This window comes from Engystomops pustulosus, chromosome 10 (assembly GCF_040894005.1).
Source record: "Engystomops pustulosus chromosome 10, aEngPut4.maternal, whole genome shotgun sequence".
Lineage (NCBI taxonomy): Eukaryota > Metazoa > Chordata > Amphibia > Anura > Leptodactylidae > Engystomops > Engystomops pustulosus.
In genome coordinates, this window is record NC_092420.1 from 11,031,083 (window position 1) to 11,047,860 (window position 16,778).

General features: G+C 47.4%; 1 protein-coding gene and 1 long non-coding RNA gene across 6 annotated transcripts in view; one reads left to right on the top strand and one right to left on the bottom strand.

Moving 5' to 3' along the window:
• LAMB2 (laminin subunit beta 2) overlaps nucleotides 1–16,778 on the bottom strand; it is a 70,766-nt gene that overhangs the window by 41,868 nt on the left and 12,120 nt on the right. For all 5 annotated transcript variants that reach the window (XM_072128835.1, XM_072128834.1, XM_072128831.1 and 2 more), the window contains exons 3-4: nucleotides 5,743–5,915; nucleotides 1,139–1,274 (exon numbers count right to left, since the gene is read on the bottom strand). In XM_072128835.1, the coding sequence (XP_071984936.1) occupies nucleotides 1,139–1,274; nucleotides 5,743–5,915 (309 nt within the window). The remainder of the gene's footprint in view (nucleotides 1–1,138; nucleotides 1,275–5,742; nucleotides 5,916–16,778) is intronic.
• LOC140105000 (uncharacterized) overlaps nucleotides 1–16,778 on the top strand; it is a 30,755-nt gene that overhangs the window by 3,665 nt on the left and 10,312 nt on the right. The window contains exon 2 of the long non-coding RNA XR_011850474.1: nucleotides 11,154–11,278. This is a non-coding gene — a long non-coding RNA (uncharacterized lncRNA). The remainder of the gene's footprint in view (nucleotides 1–11,153; nucleotides 11,279–16,778) is intronic.

Genomic DNA, 16,778 nt, shown 5'->3' on the forward strand with positions numbered 1-16,778 from the left:
AGCACTGTATAGGGGGAGTACTGTCTATGAGAGCACTGTATACAGGGAGTACTGTCTATGGGAGCACTGTTTAGGGGAAGTACTGTCTATGGCAGCACTGTATACGGGGAGTACTGTCTATGGGAGCACTGTATACTGGGAGTACTGTCTATAGCAGCACTGTATACGGGGAGTACTGTCTATGGGAGCACTGTATACGGGGAGTACTGTCTATGGGAGCACTGTATAAAGGGTGTACTGTCTATGGGAGCACTGTATACAGGGAGTACTGTCTATGAGAGCCCTGTATACGGGGAGTATTGTTTAAGGGGCCCTGTATATGGGGAGCACTGTCTTTGGGGGGTACTCTTTATGTGTACAAGCACTCTTGCACTGTTTAGGGGGCGCACTGGAGATATTTCAGGAGCTCTTCTAAAGGGAACAAGAGAAGCCAAACCCATCTTCCCTGCCGTCTTTTCCTGGGGGTGATCCTTGGAGACGGGTAATACAAGGAGCGCTAAATAATATGGGTTCAGGGGGCAGGTTGTAGTAAGGAAGTGATGAGGACGGGGCGGCAGTGATCTGGGTGTAAGTATCGCAGATATGACTCAGAGTTTCCTATGGAAAAGTAGGATATTTTCTTTCAAACTCCTGTTTCTGTCCCCTCCCCAAACTCCGGGTGGAAGTAAATTGTTTTCGGAATAAAATAAAGGAATTTTAATAGGGCTGCTGATAAAACGCTGCCGGGATAAGCTGCCGAAATCCTCAAAGGCCTCGTCTCCTTTTTTCTCTTTTAGGGCTTTAATCCCAGAGAAGAATATATGTAATTAAATGAAACGACTTTAATGAGGAAAAGGAAGGAAAGAAGAGAAGACGAGGGGCTTAGGGGCATTGTAGGGACGCTAATTTACAGACCCGACACTGCTAAGCATTGTGGGTAATGTCCACAGAAGATGCCACACACAGGTCTGTATGGGGGGGGAGGGTATTACAATGTCCCATGGGAGAGTCACCCAGATTCATGCACATTAGTGACTGCACTACTACTGATACATGCATCGGGGAAGGTGGAAGGTTACAGATAAGGGCCACTGCAGCACAGAGGATTTCAGCAGGGATATGTACAGAAGGGTCGGAGTGGGTGCACTGGTTAGGTTACCGTTCTCAGATTGCCACCAGGCCTTCTTTCTATCTTCTGCAAACGTGGTGACCACATTTTCAATACGGTGACTGATGGGGTTGGTCAGACGGTTGTAGGGTCTCCGAGAGTCACAGACAAAACACTTCTTCTCATCCTGGAGATTACAATGAAGGATAATTTATGTAGCAAGGTCTCTCCACTCTCTGAGAACAACAGGGAAGAACAAGAAGCTAGCCTACAATCCTGATCAAATAACTAATACACCACCATCTACCACCAGATAAGCAGTCAGTAACCACCCTAGATCATTGGAAAGGCAGTCAGTAACCAGTCCACCGCCCTAGACTATTGGAGAGGCAGTCAGTAACCAGTCCACCACCCTAGACCATTTTAGAGGCAGCAAGTAACCAGTCCACCACCCTAGACTATTGGAGAGGCAGTCAGTAACCAATCCACCACCCTAGACCATTGGAGAGGCAGTCAATAACCATTCCACCACGCTAGACCATTGGAGAGGCAGCAAGTAACCAGTCCACCACCCTAGACCATTGGAGAGGCAATCAGTAACCAGTCCATCAGCCTAGACCAATGGAGAGGCAATCAGTAACCAGTCCACCAGCCTAGACCAATGGAGAGGCAATCAGTAACCAGTCCACCACCCTAGACCATTGTAGAGGCAGTCAATAACCAGTCCACCAGCCTAGACCATTGGAGAGGCAGCAAGTAACCAGTCCACCACCCTAGACCATTGGAGAGGCAATCAGTAACCAGTCCACCAGCCTAGACCATTGGAGAGGCAGTCAGTAACCAGTCCACCAGCCTAGACCATTGGAGAGGCAGTCAGTAACCAGTCCACCACCCTAGACCATTGTAGAGGCAGTCAATAACCAGTCCACCACCCTAGACCATTGGAGAAGCAGTCAGTAACCAGTCCACCACCCTAGACCATTGGAGAGGCAGTCAGTAACCAGTCCACCAGACTAGACCATTGTAGAGGCAGTCAATAACCAATCCACCACCCTAGACCATTGGAGAGGCAATCAGTAACCAGTCCACCAGCCTAGACCATTGTGGAGGCAATCAGTAACCAGTCCACCAGCCTAGACCATTGGAGAAGCAGTCAATAACCAATCCACCACCCTAGACCATTGGATAGGCAATCAGTAACCAGTCCACCAGCCTAGACCATTGGAGAGGCAGTCAGTAACCAGACCACCAGCCTAGACCATTGGATAGGCAATCAGTAACCAGTCCACCAGCCTAGACCATTGGAGAGGCAGTCAGTAACCAGACCACCAGCCTAGACCATTGGAGAAGCAGTCAATAACAAATCCACCACCCTAGACCATTGGAGAGGCAGTCAGTAACCAGACCACCAGCCTAGACCATTGGAGAGGCAGTCAGTAACAAATCCACCAGCCTAGACCATTGGAGAGGCAGTCAGTAACCAGTCCACCAGCCTAGACCATTGTAGAGGCAGTCAGTAACCAGTCCACCACCCTAGACCAGTGGTGGCAAACCATATACCACCAGATAAGCAGTCAGTAACCACCCTAGATCGTTGGAAAGGCAGTCAGTAACCAGTCCACCGCCCTAGACTATTGGAGAGGCAGTCAGTAACCAGCCCACCACCCTAGACCATTTTAGAGGCAGCAAGTAACCAGTCCACCACCCTAGACTATTTGAGAGGCAGTCAGTAACCAATCCACCACCCTAGACCATTGGAGAGGCAGTCAATAACCATTCCACCACCCTAGACCATTGGAGAGGCAGCAAGTAACCAGTCCACCACCCTAGACCATTGGAGAGGCAATCAGTAACCAGTCCATCAGCCTAGACCAATGGAGAGGCAATCAGTAACCAGTCCACCAGCCTAGACCAATGGAGAGGCAATCAGTAACCAGTCCACCACCCTAGACCATTGTAGAGGCAGTCAATAACCAGTCCACCAGCCTAGACCATTGGAGAGGCAGCAAGTAACCAGTCCACCACCCTAGACCATTGGAGGGGCAATCAGTAACCAGTCCACCAGCCTAGACCATTGGAGAGGCAGTCAGTAACCAGTCCACCAGCCTAGACCATTGGAGAGGCAGTCAGTAACCAGTCCACCACCCTAGACCATTGTAGAGGCAGTCAATAACCAGTCCACCACCCTAGACCATTGGAGAAGCAGTCAGTAACCAGTCCACCACCCTAGACCATTGGAGAGGCAGTCAGTAACCAGTCCACCAGACTAGACCATTGTAGAGGCAGTCAATAACCAGTCCACCAGCCTAGACCATTGTGGAGGCAATCAGTAACCAGTCCACCAGCCTAGACCATTGGAGAAGCAGTCAATAACCAATCCACCACCCTAGACCATTGGATAGGCAATCAGTAACCAGTCCACCAGCCTAGACCATTGGAGAGGCAGTCAGTAACCAGACCACCAGCCTAGACCATTGGAGAAGCAGTCAATAACAAATCCACCACCCTAGACCATTGGAGAGGCAGTCAGTAACCAGACCACCAGCCTAGACCATTGGAGAGGCAGTCAGTAACCAGTCCACCAGCCTAGACCATTGTAGAGGCAGTCAGTAACCAGTCCACCAGCCTAGACCATTGGAGAAGCAGTCAATAACAAATCCACCAGCCTAGACCATTGGAGAGGCAGTCAGTAACCAGTCCACCAGCCTAGACCATTGTAGAGGCAGTCAGTAACCAGTCCACCACCCTAGACCAGTGGTGGCAAACCTATGGCATGGGTGCCAGAGGTGGCACTCTGAGCCATTTCTATGGGCACTCAGACCATCACCCTAGGACAAAGTTCACCAAATAGAACCAAATCCACCAAGTCCCAGGCAACTTAAGAGATGCTGAAAGCAACACTTCATTGGCTGTTATGAACTGCGGGAAAAGTGAGAAGGTGTTGACAGAACTGCAATATCTTTGGAGGTCTTTTTGCTGGACCCACAATTTTTCCTCTACAGAGAGACCCTGGAGAGAAGCTACAACGAGAGTCTGAATTTGCTCTCCTTCTTTCAACTATATTGGTGGCCACAGGGGGGCGATACAATTGAATGATGTGGAAGAACCGGTAGCGATAAGTTACTGCTTAAAATTCCACATTGGCACATCACGGTAAATAAGTGGATTTTGGTTGTAGTTTGGCCAATCTGTCTTCAAAAGGTTCGCCATCACTGCCCTAGACCAATGGAGAGGCAATCAGTAACCAGTCCACCAGCCTAGACCATTGGAGAGGCAGTCAATAACAAATCCACCAGCCTAGACCATTGGAGAGGCAGTCAGTAACCAGCCCACCAGACTAGACCATTGTGGAGGCAATCAGTAACCAGTCCACCAGCCTAGACCATTGGAGAGGCAGTCAATAACCAATCCACCACCCTAGACCCTTGGAGAGGCAATCAGTAACCAGTCCACCAGCCTAGACCATTGTGGAGGCAATCAGTAACCAGTCCACCAGCCTAGACCATTGGAGAAGCAGTCAATAACCAATCCACCACCCTAGACCATTGGATAGGCAATCAGTAACCAGTCCACCAGCCTAGACCATTGGAGAGGCAGTCAGTAACAAATCCAGCAGCCTAGACCATTGGAGAGGCAGTCAGTAACCAGTCCACCAGCCTAGACCATTGTAGAGGCAGTCAGTAACCAGTCCACCAGCCTAGACCATTGGAGAAGCAGTCAGTAACAAATCCAGCAGCCTAGACCATTGGAGAGGCAGTCAGTAACCAGTCCACCAGCCTAGACCATTGTAGAGGCAGTCAGTAACCAGTCCAGCAGCCTAGACCATTGGAGAAGCAGTCAATAACAAATCCACCAGCCTAGACCATTGGAGAGGCAGTCAGTAACCAGTCCACCAGCCTAGACCATTGGAGAGGCAGTCAGTAACCAGTCCACCACCCTAGACCATTGTAGAGGCAGTCAATAACCAGTCCACCACCCTAGACCATTGGAGAGGCAATCAGTAATCAGTCCACCAGCCTAGACCATTGGAGAGGCAGTCAGCAACCAGTCCACCAGCCTAGACCATTGTAGAGGCAGTCAATAACCAGTCCACCACCCTAGACCATTGTAGAGGCAGTCAATAACCAGTCCACCACCCTAGACCATTGGAGAAGTAGTCAGTAACCAGTCCATCACCCTAGACCATTGTAGAGGCAGTCAATAACCAGTCCACCACCCTAGACCATTGTAGAGGCAGTCAATAACCAGTCCACCACCCTAGACCATTGGAGAAGTAGTCAGTAACCAGTCCACCAGCCTAGACCATTGGAGTAATCAGTTCACTACGTTAAACCATCAAAGAAGCAGCAAGTAACCCCTCCACTACTCAGACCACCAAGTTTTTTGCTTCTAATACCCCAATACCACCAGGGAAGCAGTCAGTAACGAGTTGCAGTATGTAAACAGGTCAAGTACCGTAGACCAACACAGAAACTTGCATAAACCTTTCCTCTACCATAAACCACTGAACCAATTACAAGACTATTTATAAAACAATAGGAGACAGGGCCCTGGAACCTGCATGACACAGAAGTGTGACACAGTTTATAAAACAATAATTATTTTTGGCTCGGTCTCTTCTTATAAATGAGTTGCACATTTCTGGCATCACTCACCTGCAGATGACTCACTATGCAGTAGGGTTGTGCTCTGTGCAGTCCACAGGTTGACGTGGCCTTCAGTTTATCCGCTCGGCCCACGAGAAGGTCCCCGGTGGCGGGATAGCAGCTGCCCTGAGAACAGCCATGGGGCTGCTCAGGAATCTGGGAAGACACTCCAACCGCCAGCACTGCAGGAAAATATGCCGTGTCACATTAATATATATCATTCAATTGTAGCAAAACATCAGCTGTATCAGAATTATCAGTTATATGTACAGGCATCAGTTATATGTTCAGTGCTGGGCATTTAGATATTAAAAAGTATAAATCCTGCAGCTCTTCCTCCCCTACCACAGCATCCAGTAGAGAAACCTCAGCAGCATTTCCCTAATTGTTCTGGTTGGTGATTGTTTTATCAAAATCTGTGTCTCCCTCCCCTGAAGTTTATATGTGAATGATCTTATACTAGCCAAGGGGGTGGTACATACAGCACCCAGGGACACGCCTCCAGAAAAATATGGTTACCGCCTTTACGCCATGTGTAAGCCATGCTTATTACTAGGTGTCCTTCCTTAGCTGTGAGACACAGGGGACACAGTAGGGGTCATTTACTTACCCAGTCCATTCGTGATCCAGCGATGTGGCAGGTTTTTCCGTGTGCAACCCGGTGCCGATGCAACACAATCCGATCGCGTACGCCAAAATCCCGGGGCAATTCAGGGAAAATTGGCGCAAATCGGAAAAATTTGTGTAACCCATTGGAAAAACGCGATTCGAGCCCTTAGTAAATGACCCCCAGTAAGTACATTGTTAGCATTCAACATTCACTGGGAAAGTATAATAAGACATAAATACTAATCAATAAGAGAAATATCCTCAAAATAAGTTACATTGTAAAATATATAACCTGTCTTAAAAAAAAATAAGACCCCACACAGCCAATTTAGCTGAAAAGTTGTAAATAACTCGTTATAAAAAATGAAAAGAAAAACTATAAAAATGTGTGTTTGGACTTGACGGGTCACAATATAAGATGGGGGGGGGGGGGGAATCTAACGCCTACACAATCAGCTGAGGTGTATTAATCCTTCAGCTCTTTCTCCCCTACCACAGCATCCAGTAGAGAAACCTCAGCAGCATTTCCTTCTAACCACCAGCGCTGCAGGAAAACACGCCATATCACATTAATACACATCATACAATTGTAGCAAAACATCAGCTGTATCAGAATTATCAGATATGTACAGGCTTATAGCGCTAGGAATTTTGATATTAAAAAGTATAAATCCTGCAGCTCTTCTTCCCCTACCACAGCATCCAGTAGAGAAACCTCAGCAGCATTTCCCTCCTTGTTCTGATTGGTGATTGTTTTATCAAAATCTGTGTCTCCTCCGTCCTCACTTTACCCCTAGGCTTATATGGCACCATGTTAAATGGTCTGTTTACAACCCGATTATGTGAATGTGGTGTGATATCAAGCATGGCCACTATACAACGCATGGCGCTGTGCTCGGTAAGGAGTGAAGAGATTGCAGAGCCTATTCCATGGCAATGGCCTCATAGAATATGGGTAATGTTGGACTCCCAGTGACCTCACTTTGGTCACTTATTCTAAAGAAAACCCCTATAAGGGGATATATACATTTTTTTTGGTTTCCTCATAATTGGAGGGGGGCACTGAGCGCACACCATGCAGGATACCAAGAGCTGACCCTGTCTATGAGTGACTCCCGCACACCTGCTCCGTCCCATTATAGACGCCGCCATGACGAGTCCTAAAAACATCTGAAACCGTCCCGTAAAAATAAAAGCAAATCCCCTCCATTCCTGTCTGTCCCAAAATACACCCATAAAGCGACACCCTGGCAGAATGTGTCGCACCCCCCCCTACCCCCCCGCCTGGGCCCCATGTCAGAATTCCTGTGCCACCACCCCACAAGACAAGACCCCGCCAGGACAATCTGCTTCTTGTTGCATTTCCCATCTAATCATTTCAGAGGAAGAATTTTGATCCTGTCAGTTATTGTACTTTCCAGAGTCATCACTCCCACATTCCAGCTGGGAAATCCCTCCGAGCGGAGATCGGGCTCCCACCATCCCTGCCCACAGGTTCCATGTCACTGTAACCCTTTATAGCTGCCAGACGCTTTATACCCCATGGTGCAGGACTGGAAACCCAAAGAACCTAAAAATATATTTCACTATAGCGTCAGAAAAGAAATATGGATTAATATTTCGAGATTTTAGTTCTTGTCCACACACTGCTGTGCTCTGTGCTCTCTGCAGCCAGTGTTATGTATTGTTGCTGCTGGGTATGATTAATCAGACCTTTGTGTGTTAAGTTAGTAGCAACAGGACTGTGAAAAATGGATTTAAAAATGGCTCTCTGCAGTGTTTGGTAGTGGCTCTGGAGTGATGTGTAAACATACAGTTGTTGCCTTTTTGTATGTTGTTAGTAGCAGCAGGACTGTGATGTATGGGTTTATATTCCAGGATTGTAGCTTCTCCAAGTGCACTGTGGGCATGTCCTCACACTGCTGTGCTCTGTGCTCTCTACAGACAGTGTTAGGTATTGTCCCTGGAGAAATGTGCAATCATATGTTTTTGTATGTTGTTAGTAGCAGAAGGACTGTCATATATAGTTGTAGCTTCTCCAAGTACACTGGGGAGCATGTCCTCACCCTTCAGTGCTCTGTGCTCTCTGCAGCCAGTGTAGGGTATTGTCTCTGGCAAGATTTGTAACTTGTGTATATTGTTAGTAGCAGCAGGACTGTGATATATGGATTTATATTCCACGATCTTAGCTTCTCTAAGTGCACTGGGGGTGTGTCCTGCGAACAGTGTTGTGCTCTCTCAGCTCTCAGCACTGAACTTCTCCAAAGCTCCTCCTCTCTGCTCTGAGTAATAGGTGTAGCAGGCTTTCGGCTGAATACTACAGTAGACAATCAGAGCAGAGGGAATGGCTGTGGAACAGTTCATTGCACAGAGCACATCAGTGTGAGGACACACCCCTAGTGCACTTAAAGCTAAAATGATAAAATATAAATCCATCACAAACATAAAGGTAAGATTATACAACTCACCAAGGCCAATACCTAACACTGGCTGCAGAGAGCACAGAGCACAGCAGTGTGAGGACACACCCCTAGTGCACTTAGAGAAGCTAAAATTATAAAATATAAATCCATCACATACATAAAGGTAAGATTATACAACTCACCAAGGCCAATACCTAACAATGGTTGCAGAGAGCACAGAGCACAGCAGTGTGAGGACACGCCCCCAACGCACTTTGAGAAGCTACAGTCCTGAAATATAAATCCATATATCACAGTCCTGCTGCTACTAACAATATATACATAGGTCTGATTACACATCTCTCTTGGGACAATACCTAACAGCCGTGTAGTTGATTGGGATAAGGTGCCCTTTAAGATGAACAATCTTTGTATTTATACTAATTATTTTTTCCGGTGATTCAATTCTCTTATTTGAATGGTTGCTTTCCTTATTTTTCCCAAATTTTTTCTCTTCCCTTCCCACAGCCCAATAGGACGATGATACATATCTTGTTCATTTGGCTAAAATCCTGTTGATTACTGAACTTCATCCTCCTACTACAAAGAGCTCACTCTGGAGTACCCAACTGTGTAATACTTCAGTTCGCCTGTGGGGGTGCTATAGGGAAATTATACACTTGTTAGCAGGATCCCAGCCAGGATTTATAGTGTTACCGTATCTGGTTTTCCAAAAACTTGTTGTGAGCTATGGACCTTATGTGTCACACGGTGACAGGTGCCCTCAAAAGGTCAGTATGGTCCTTCTACATTAGATATAACATTAAGCTTTTCAGACCTGGACTGTGCAGAGATGAAGGGGTTAATGTTTTCCTTGTGGAGCTCTGTTTCCTCCATTTCAGAAGCCCCTGGCACCCATCCCGTGTCTTTCGTCTCTGGTAGCGCAGTGCGAGGGGAAGCACAATGCAGGTCTGCGGCGGGGCCCGGCCCCCGGCTGCTTATCTTTTAATAACATCTTTTGTTACTGTTATGTGAAATAATAAGCATGAGTGGGGATTTCCTGTCCGGAATTTTTTTTTTTGCGCTTTCGGGCGGCCACAACAGATTTTACTCTATGGGTACAGCTTGTCTAAAAAAAAATTATGTAAAAAATACTATTTTGGACAATATATATATATATTTTTTAATATATATTTATTTTATAATGGCATTTTCCCACGATTTAATAATAATAATCTTTATTTATTTATATAGCGCCATCAAATTCCGTAGCGCTTTACAAAACAATTTTTGTATTTTTGATATATTTTTTTACTTTCCAATACAATTTAGGTATCACAGAAAATTCTATCCATAAAAAAAACAAAGCAAAACTTGTCCCTTTAAGCCCATGGAGTAAAAAGAGTCACTGGAAAGAGTGTCTCCTGCTGTGGAGGACTCAGCCCTATTGATTTTAAATAGACTTTATGTAATACCACTTATGTCCTGTAGTGGCCACTGTAGGAAAATAGTTGCAACCACTTCTACCAGATCGATCACTGGTGGATTCAGCTTCAGGGTGTATATTGGTATAGATTGGTTACAAGAGCTGTACATTGGGGTGAGGTAGGGGGTCTCTTCTCATGTCTCCTGAAAAAGTAGGGAGCCCCTTTAAACAGTGTCTTCTCTTGTGGAGGACTCAGCTTTGAAACCACCTATTGATTTCAATAGACTCTATGGGGGAGATTTACTTACCCGGTCCGTTCGCGATCCAGCGGCGTGTTCTATGCGCTGGATTCAGGTCTGGCCGGGATTTATGCTGGTAGTTCCTCCGCCGTCCACCAGGTGGCGCTGCTGCGCTGAAGTCCGCTGGAATGCCTCGAAATACACCGGCCTATCCTGGATGAAGGTAAGTGAAATTTTCGCAATACAATTTTTTTTTAAAATGCGGTGGTTTTTCCGAATCCGTCGGGTTTTCGTTCGGCCACGCCCCCCGATTTCCGTCGCGTGCATGCCGGCGCTGATGCGCCACAATCTGATCGCGTGCGCCAAAATCCCGGGGCAATTCAGGTACAATCGGTGCAAATCGGAAATATTCGGGTAACACGTCGGGAAAACGCGAATCGGGCCCTTAGTAAATGACCCCCTATGTGATACCACTTACCTCCTGTAGTGGCCACTGTAGGAATATAGTTTTAACCACTTCTACCAGATCAATCAATGGTGGTTTCGGCTGCTGGGTGTATGTTGGTTACTAGAGCTATAAATTGGGGTGAGGAAGGGGGTCTCTTCTCATGTGACCACTGCTGTCTGTCTCCTGCCACGGTAGAGAGTCCCTTAAAATGGAGTCTCCTGTTTTGGAGGACTCCGGTGTTGTAAATCACCTATTGATTTTTATAGACTTGATGTAATACCACATTTCTCCTCTAGTGGCCGCTGTATAAAACACAGACACAACCGATTCTACTAGATCAATCGATTGATCGAAAGGAAAGAAGTCAGAAAACTTAGACCACCATGAGACCAGAAAGGGAACCATGAAAACACCAGGACAGGTGAGTAAGTAGTAGTGAGATGACATGGGGTGGGAGAATATTCCGGCAGAGCTGTCACCATTGCTGCATCTCCTGTAAATAATAAATGCCCGATGACTGATCCATTCGCACACCACGTCCTCGGATCTGGAGAACCTACCAGCTGCTGGAAAATCAACAATTCTCAGGGTTTTTAGAGCAGATTTCGAGGCGATGTCCATGATAAAATCCCCATTGAAATGGCAGTCCCCACCCCATGCATGGAATCAGCTTTTCCACAAAAAAGGAAGAGAAATTCCTTGCTACTTATTTTACATGGAAATGTTGACAATCAATGGATTCTGGGACTGCAGGAATCTCAGCACCAGACACAATTTCTGCCACAGAAATAAACATCACAATTAAAGAGATGTTGTTAGTAGCAGTAGGACTGTTAAATATGGACTTATATTCCAAGTGCACTGGGGGGGTGTCCTCACACTGTTGTGCTCTGTGCTCCCTTCAGACAGTGTTAGGTACTGTTCCAGGGAAGAAGTGTAATCATACCTACAGTATGTATATGTTGTTAGTAGCAGCAGGACTGTGAAATATGGATTTATATTCCAGGATTGTGTCTTCTCCAAGTGCACTGGGGGTGTGTCCTCACACTGTTTTGCTCTGTTCTCCCTTCAGACAGTGTTAGGTACTGTTCCCAGGGAGAAGTGTAATCATACCTACAGTATGTATATGTTGTTAGTAGCAGCAGGACTGTGAAATATATTTATATTCCAGGACTTTATTGGGATTTTATTCTTTAAATTATTGCTGTACTATTCCACTAGAACCCTACTACAGCTTTTATATGTTTAGTATATTGGATGTCAAGACTAACAGCACTTCAGCAACGGTGAGGGCTTCTTAGTAGCAGCAGGACTGTGACTATGGATTTATACAATACTATTATAGGCTCATGACTGTACTGTGTGCCCCTTTAAGTCAACCCTCTGCAGGCTGGCTGACCATCATGGGAGACAGCGTTCATCAGCAGCTGGATAGATGGAGGCTGCCAACCCTATGACTAGATATATCCAGGCACAGCACATTCCTCGAGACAAATCCCGATCTGGCCATAATAATATTATAATGAAGTGATATTAGGGAAAATTATGTTACAGCACAAATATGTAGCCTGGCTCCATGTTACTCCAGCTGCAATGGCTTCAGAACAGGGATGTGATTGTTCATGGCACCCATACGATGGGAAGCGCTCGCTCGGTGCCAGCGGGATCTGTCATGTTATCGCAGAGCAGCATCTGTACTCACACCCCGGGGACACGCCGCTTTCTAACCCTAGTGTCACTCACATCAGGAGCTCCACATTCAGAACTGTTATATTTCAGAGCTCGATAATCCAAAATTATACTGAATTATAATGAAATTGGAACCGCAATGGGTACCAGAAACACCCCAGTCTTTCGCCAAAATGAGTTGTTGTTTACAGTGGTCGGCTCCAACCCAAACCAGTGGTCCCCAACCTTTTTGTATCTGGGGACCGGCTGCATCCAAAAAAATTTCTCCAGGGACCTGACCGGCTAACCTCCTTACCATAGTCCCTTGTGTACCAATATATATTTATATATATATATATATATATATATATAGTGCCTCATTTCTGTACCCCCCCTTTGTATCTCTATAGACTGTAGTATAGACTCCTAGGGGGGGAAATGCAGCCTCCCCTCATTAATAAAAGGAAGACAGAGTCCACACTGTTAATTAAATATCCACAGCAAAGCCCCCCCCCCATTAATGAAAGGTCCACAGCAAAGCCCCCCATTCATGAAAAAAGTCCACAGCAGAGCCCCCATTAAAAAATTTTCCACAGCAGAGTTCCCATAAATGAAAATTCCACAGCAGAGCCCCCCCCCCCAATTAATGAAATGCCCACAGCAGAACCCCCTAAATGAAATGTCCACAGCAGAGCCCCCCGATTAATGAAATGTCCACAGCATTCTTCTCCAAGTAGCAGCCTGCTCGCATTGCCAGGAAGCTGCAGGGAGAGATGTCAGAGCCGTGGGGTGAAGAGGAGCACAAGAGGTAAGTATAGAGGTCTTGGGCCACAGCTCGGCAGTGTTCTGTTCTGTTCTCCGACCTAGACTTGCCATAAACAGTTCACCTGCCCTGACCTCAGCCAGTGCCTTGCCTGCACTCCTGCCATACTCTGGCGTATCTTGACCCATCTGACATAGCTGTCACCTAAACCAGGACTTCTCCAAGAGGTAGTGACCTGGAGGTCTCCAGCAGCAAAGTCCAGAGACCTGCGTATAGTTTAAAGGGTGGAAACCATGGAGGTGATTTAGATTTCACCCTTATGAGTGATATAAGTATCCACGTGTGCTGCATGTAACATGTTACTCAGTCCTGCTCCCATTAAGACTGCATCACCTGGAGTTGTCAGAAGAAGCTGGGAGTTGTAGTTCCACAACCAGAAGAGTCACAAGACGACTAGAGCTAAGGGGTTGTAGGATCTGACTCCTGATCCAGCTCTAATGTTCACCGGTCAATGACAAAAGCCTCAGGAGCCAATAATAGCCTCCGGATCCCAATATAGCCGCAGCCGTAGATCCTGTTCTCAGCACCGCAGAGCATCGCAGCGACAGAGACGACGTCTGGGAACAGATGGGAACCACAACCTCTTATATCCAGACTCTTCAAGGGTATGGGACATGTCAGGAGGTGTTATTAATGGGGTATATATGTATACAGCGCTGTACTGCATGCCTGCTGCTGGAGAGCTGGGAGTTTGTTACAATGTAGCAGTGTGACCCTGAGATGCCAGGAGGGCAGGTGCCCTACAAGTGACCCTCTGCTGCCCGCCTCATCATAGGAGGTCTATGTGGGAGCCCCAGAACATGTTTTGCAGGGAGTAGCACCATTCAGCGGACATGGCACAAGGCGCTGCTTATCTCTATAGGGGAAGGGGCTGGTTCATCTACACAGCGACTCCGGGAGGTGGAAGGAGACACAGAAGGAGCTTTTATATAGGAGACTGTTTTAGTTTCAAAATTATTTAATGACGCTTGTGAGCTCACTGCAAAGGGGCCCACTGAGGCTCTGTCACCCAGGGGCCCACTGAGGCTCTGTCACCCAGGGACCTACTGAGGCTCTGTCACCCAGGGGCCCACTGAGGCTCTGTCACCCAGGGGCCCACTGAGGCTCTGTCACCCAGGGTCCACTGAGGCTCTGTCACCCAGGGGCCCACTGAGGCTCTGTCACCCAGGGGCCCACTGAGGCTCTGTCACCCAGGGGCCCACTGAGGCTCTGTCACCCAGGGGCCTACTGAGGCTCTGTCACCCAGGGGTCTACTGAGGCTCTGTCACCCAGGGGTCCACTGAGGCTCTGTCACCCAGGGGCTCACTGCGGCTCTCACCCAGGGACCCACTGAGGCTCTGTCACCCAGGGGCCTACTGAGGCTCTGTCACCCAGGGACCCACTGAGGCTCTGTCACCCAGGGGCCCACTGAGGCTCTGTCACCCAGGGACCCACTGAGGCTCTGTCACCTAGGGGCCTACTGAGGCTCTGTCACCCAGGGGCCTACTGAGGCTCTGTCACCCAGAGGTCTACTGAGGCTCTGTCACCCAGCGGCCCATTGGGGCTCTGTAACCCAGGGGCCTACTGAGGCTCTGTCACCCAGGGACCTACTGAGGCTCTGTCACCCAGGTGCCTACTGAGGCTCTGTCACCCAGGTGCCTACTGAGGCTCTGTCACCCAGCGGCCCATTGGGGCTCTGTCACCCAGGGACCTACTGAGGCTCTGTCACCCAGGGACCTACTGAGGCTCTGTCACCCAGGGGCCCACTGAGGCTCTGTCACCCAGGGGCCCACTGAGGCTCTGTCACCCAGGGGCCTACTGAGGCTCTGTCACCCAGGGGCCCACTGAGGTTCTGTCACCCAGGGGTCTACTGAGGCTCTGTCACCCAGGGACCTACTGAGGTTCTGTCACCCATGGGCCTACTGAGGCTCTGTCACCCAGGAGCCCACTGAGGCTCTGTCTCCCAGGGACCTACTGAGGCTCTGTCACCCAGGGGCCTACTGAGGCTCTGTCACCCAGCGGCCCACTGGGGCTCTGTCACCCAGGGGCCCACTGGGGCTCTTTCTCCCAGGGGCCTAGTGACACCTGGAGCTGATCCTGCCGCTTCTCTTCTACATGAAGCTGAGGTAATAACACATCCATGATATGTCACACATCCTGCTATACACTTCCTCCATCTTACTCCCAATGTCATGATAACTGCACCAAGACACAACCCGTGTACAACGTTCTGTGCAGAATATCCCCTGCAGAGCTGCAAGTCCAGACCCGAGTCGCACATCAACCGCTTCTCTGTCTCCTGTAATGAGGAATTTAACTGGTTCCCAGTCAGCACCAACACCTGCGCCAGCACCCACCAAAGCCAGGCACCCGGGGATCCCTGCACCTCATCCATATTATACTCCAGAGCTGCACTCACTATTCTGCTGCTGGTGCAGTCACTGTCTACATACATGACATTACTTGTCCTGTACTGATCCTGAGTTACATCCTGTATTATACCCCAGGGCTGCACTCACTATTCTGCTGCTGGTGCAGTCACTGTGTACATACATGACATTACTTATCCTGTACTGATCCTGAATTACATCCTGTATTATACCCCAGAGCTGCACTCACTATTCTGCTGCTGGTGCAGTCACTGTGTACATAGATGACATTACTTATCCTGTACTGATCCTGAGTTACATCCTGTATTATTACTCCAGAGCTGTACTCACTATTCTGCTGCTGGTGCAGTCACTGTGTACATACATGACATTACTTATCCTGTACTGATCCTGAGTTACATCCTGTATTATACCCCAGAGCTGTACTCACTATTCTGCTGCTGGTGCAGTCACTGTGTACATACATGACATCACTTATCATGTACTGATCCTGAGTTACATCCTGTAAATCTTTTATTTTATATAAAAGTGAAAAACATAACAATAATAAACATAAATAAAGCCATAACTTCTGGCAAAAGAATTACAAAAGAACAAATATAAACGAAAATAAACTTACAAAACCTCCTGGCCCAGCCACACACACACCACACACTCAGCATGAAAACAAACAAAACCTTCACCCAGTCCCACCACCTAAATTTTTTTTTTTTTTTTTTTTTTTTTTTTTATATCGAAATACACAGCAAAATACACATAAATAAATAAACAATAAATAAACACAGAAATAACAATGAATATAACGGAAATAACATTAACATTAAATAACAATAAATATAACTAACTAAATCCCACGCCCATCACCCTCCCCCCCCCCCCCCAGACACTGGTCTAACGTCCAAAGTTCACGCTATATAGTCCAGACCAGTGCCCAGGATCGTATAGTCCAAGTCCCGTCCACCCCCCTCCCAACCTAACACCCTAACACCAACACCCCAAAACCAACCAACCTATATACACACAAGAACTATAACTACATATAACACAAGATACAAACACAT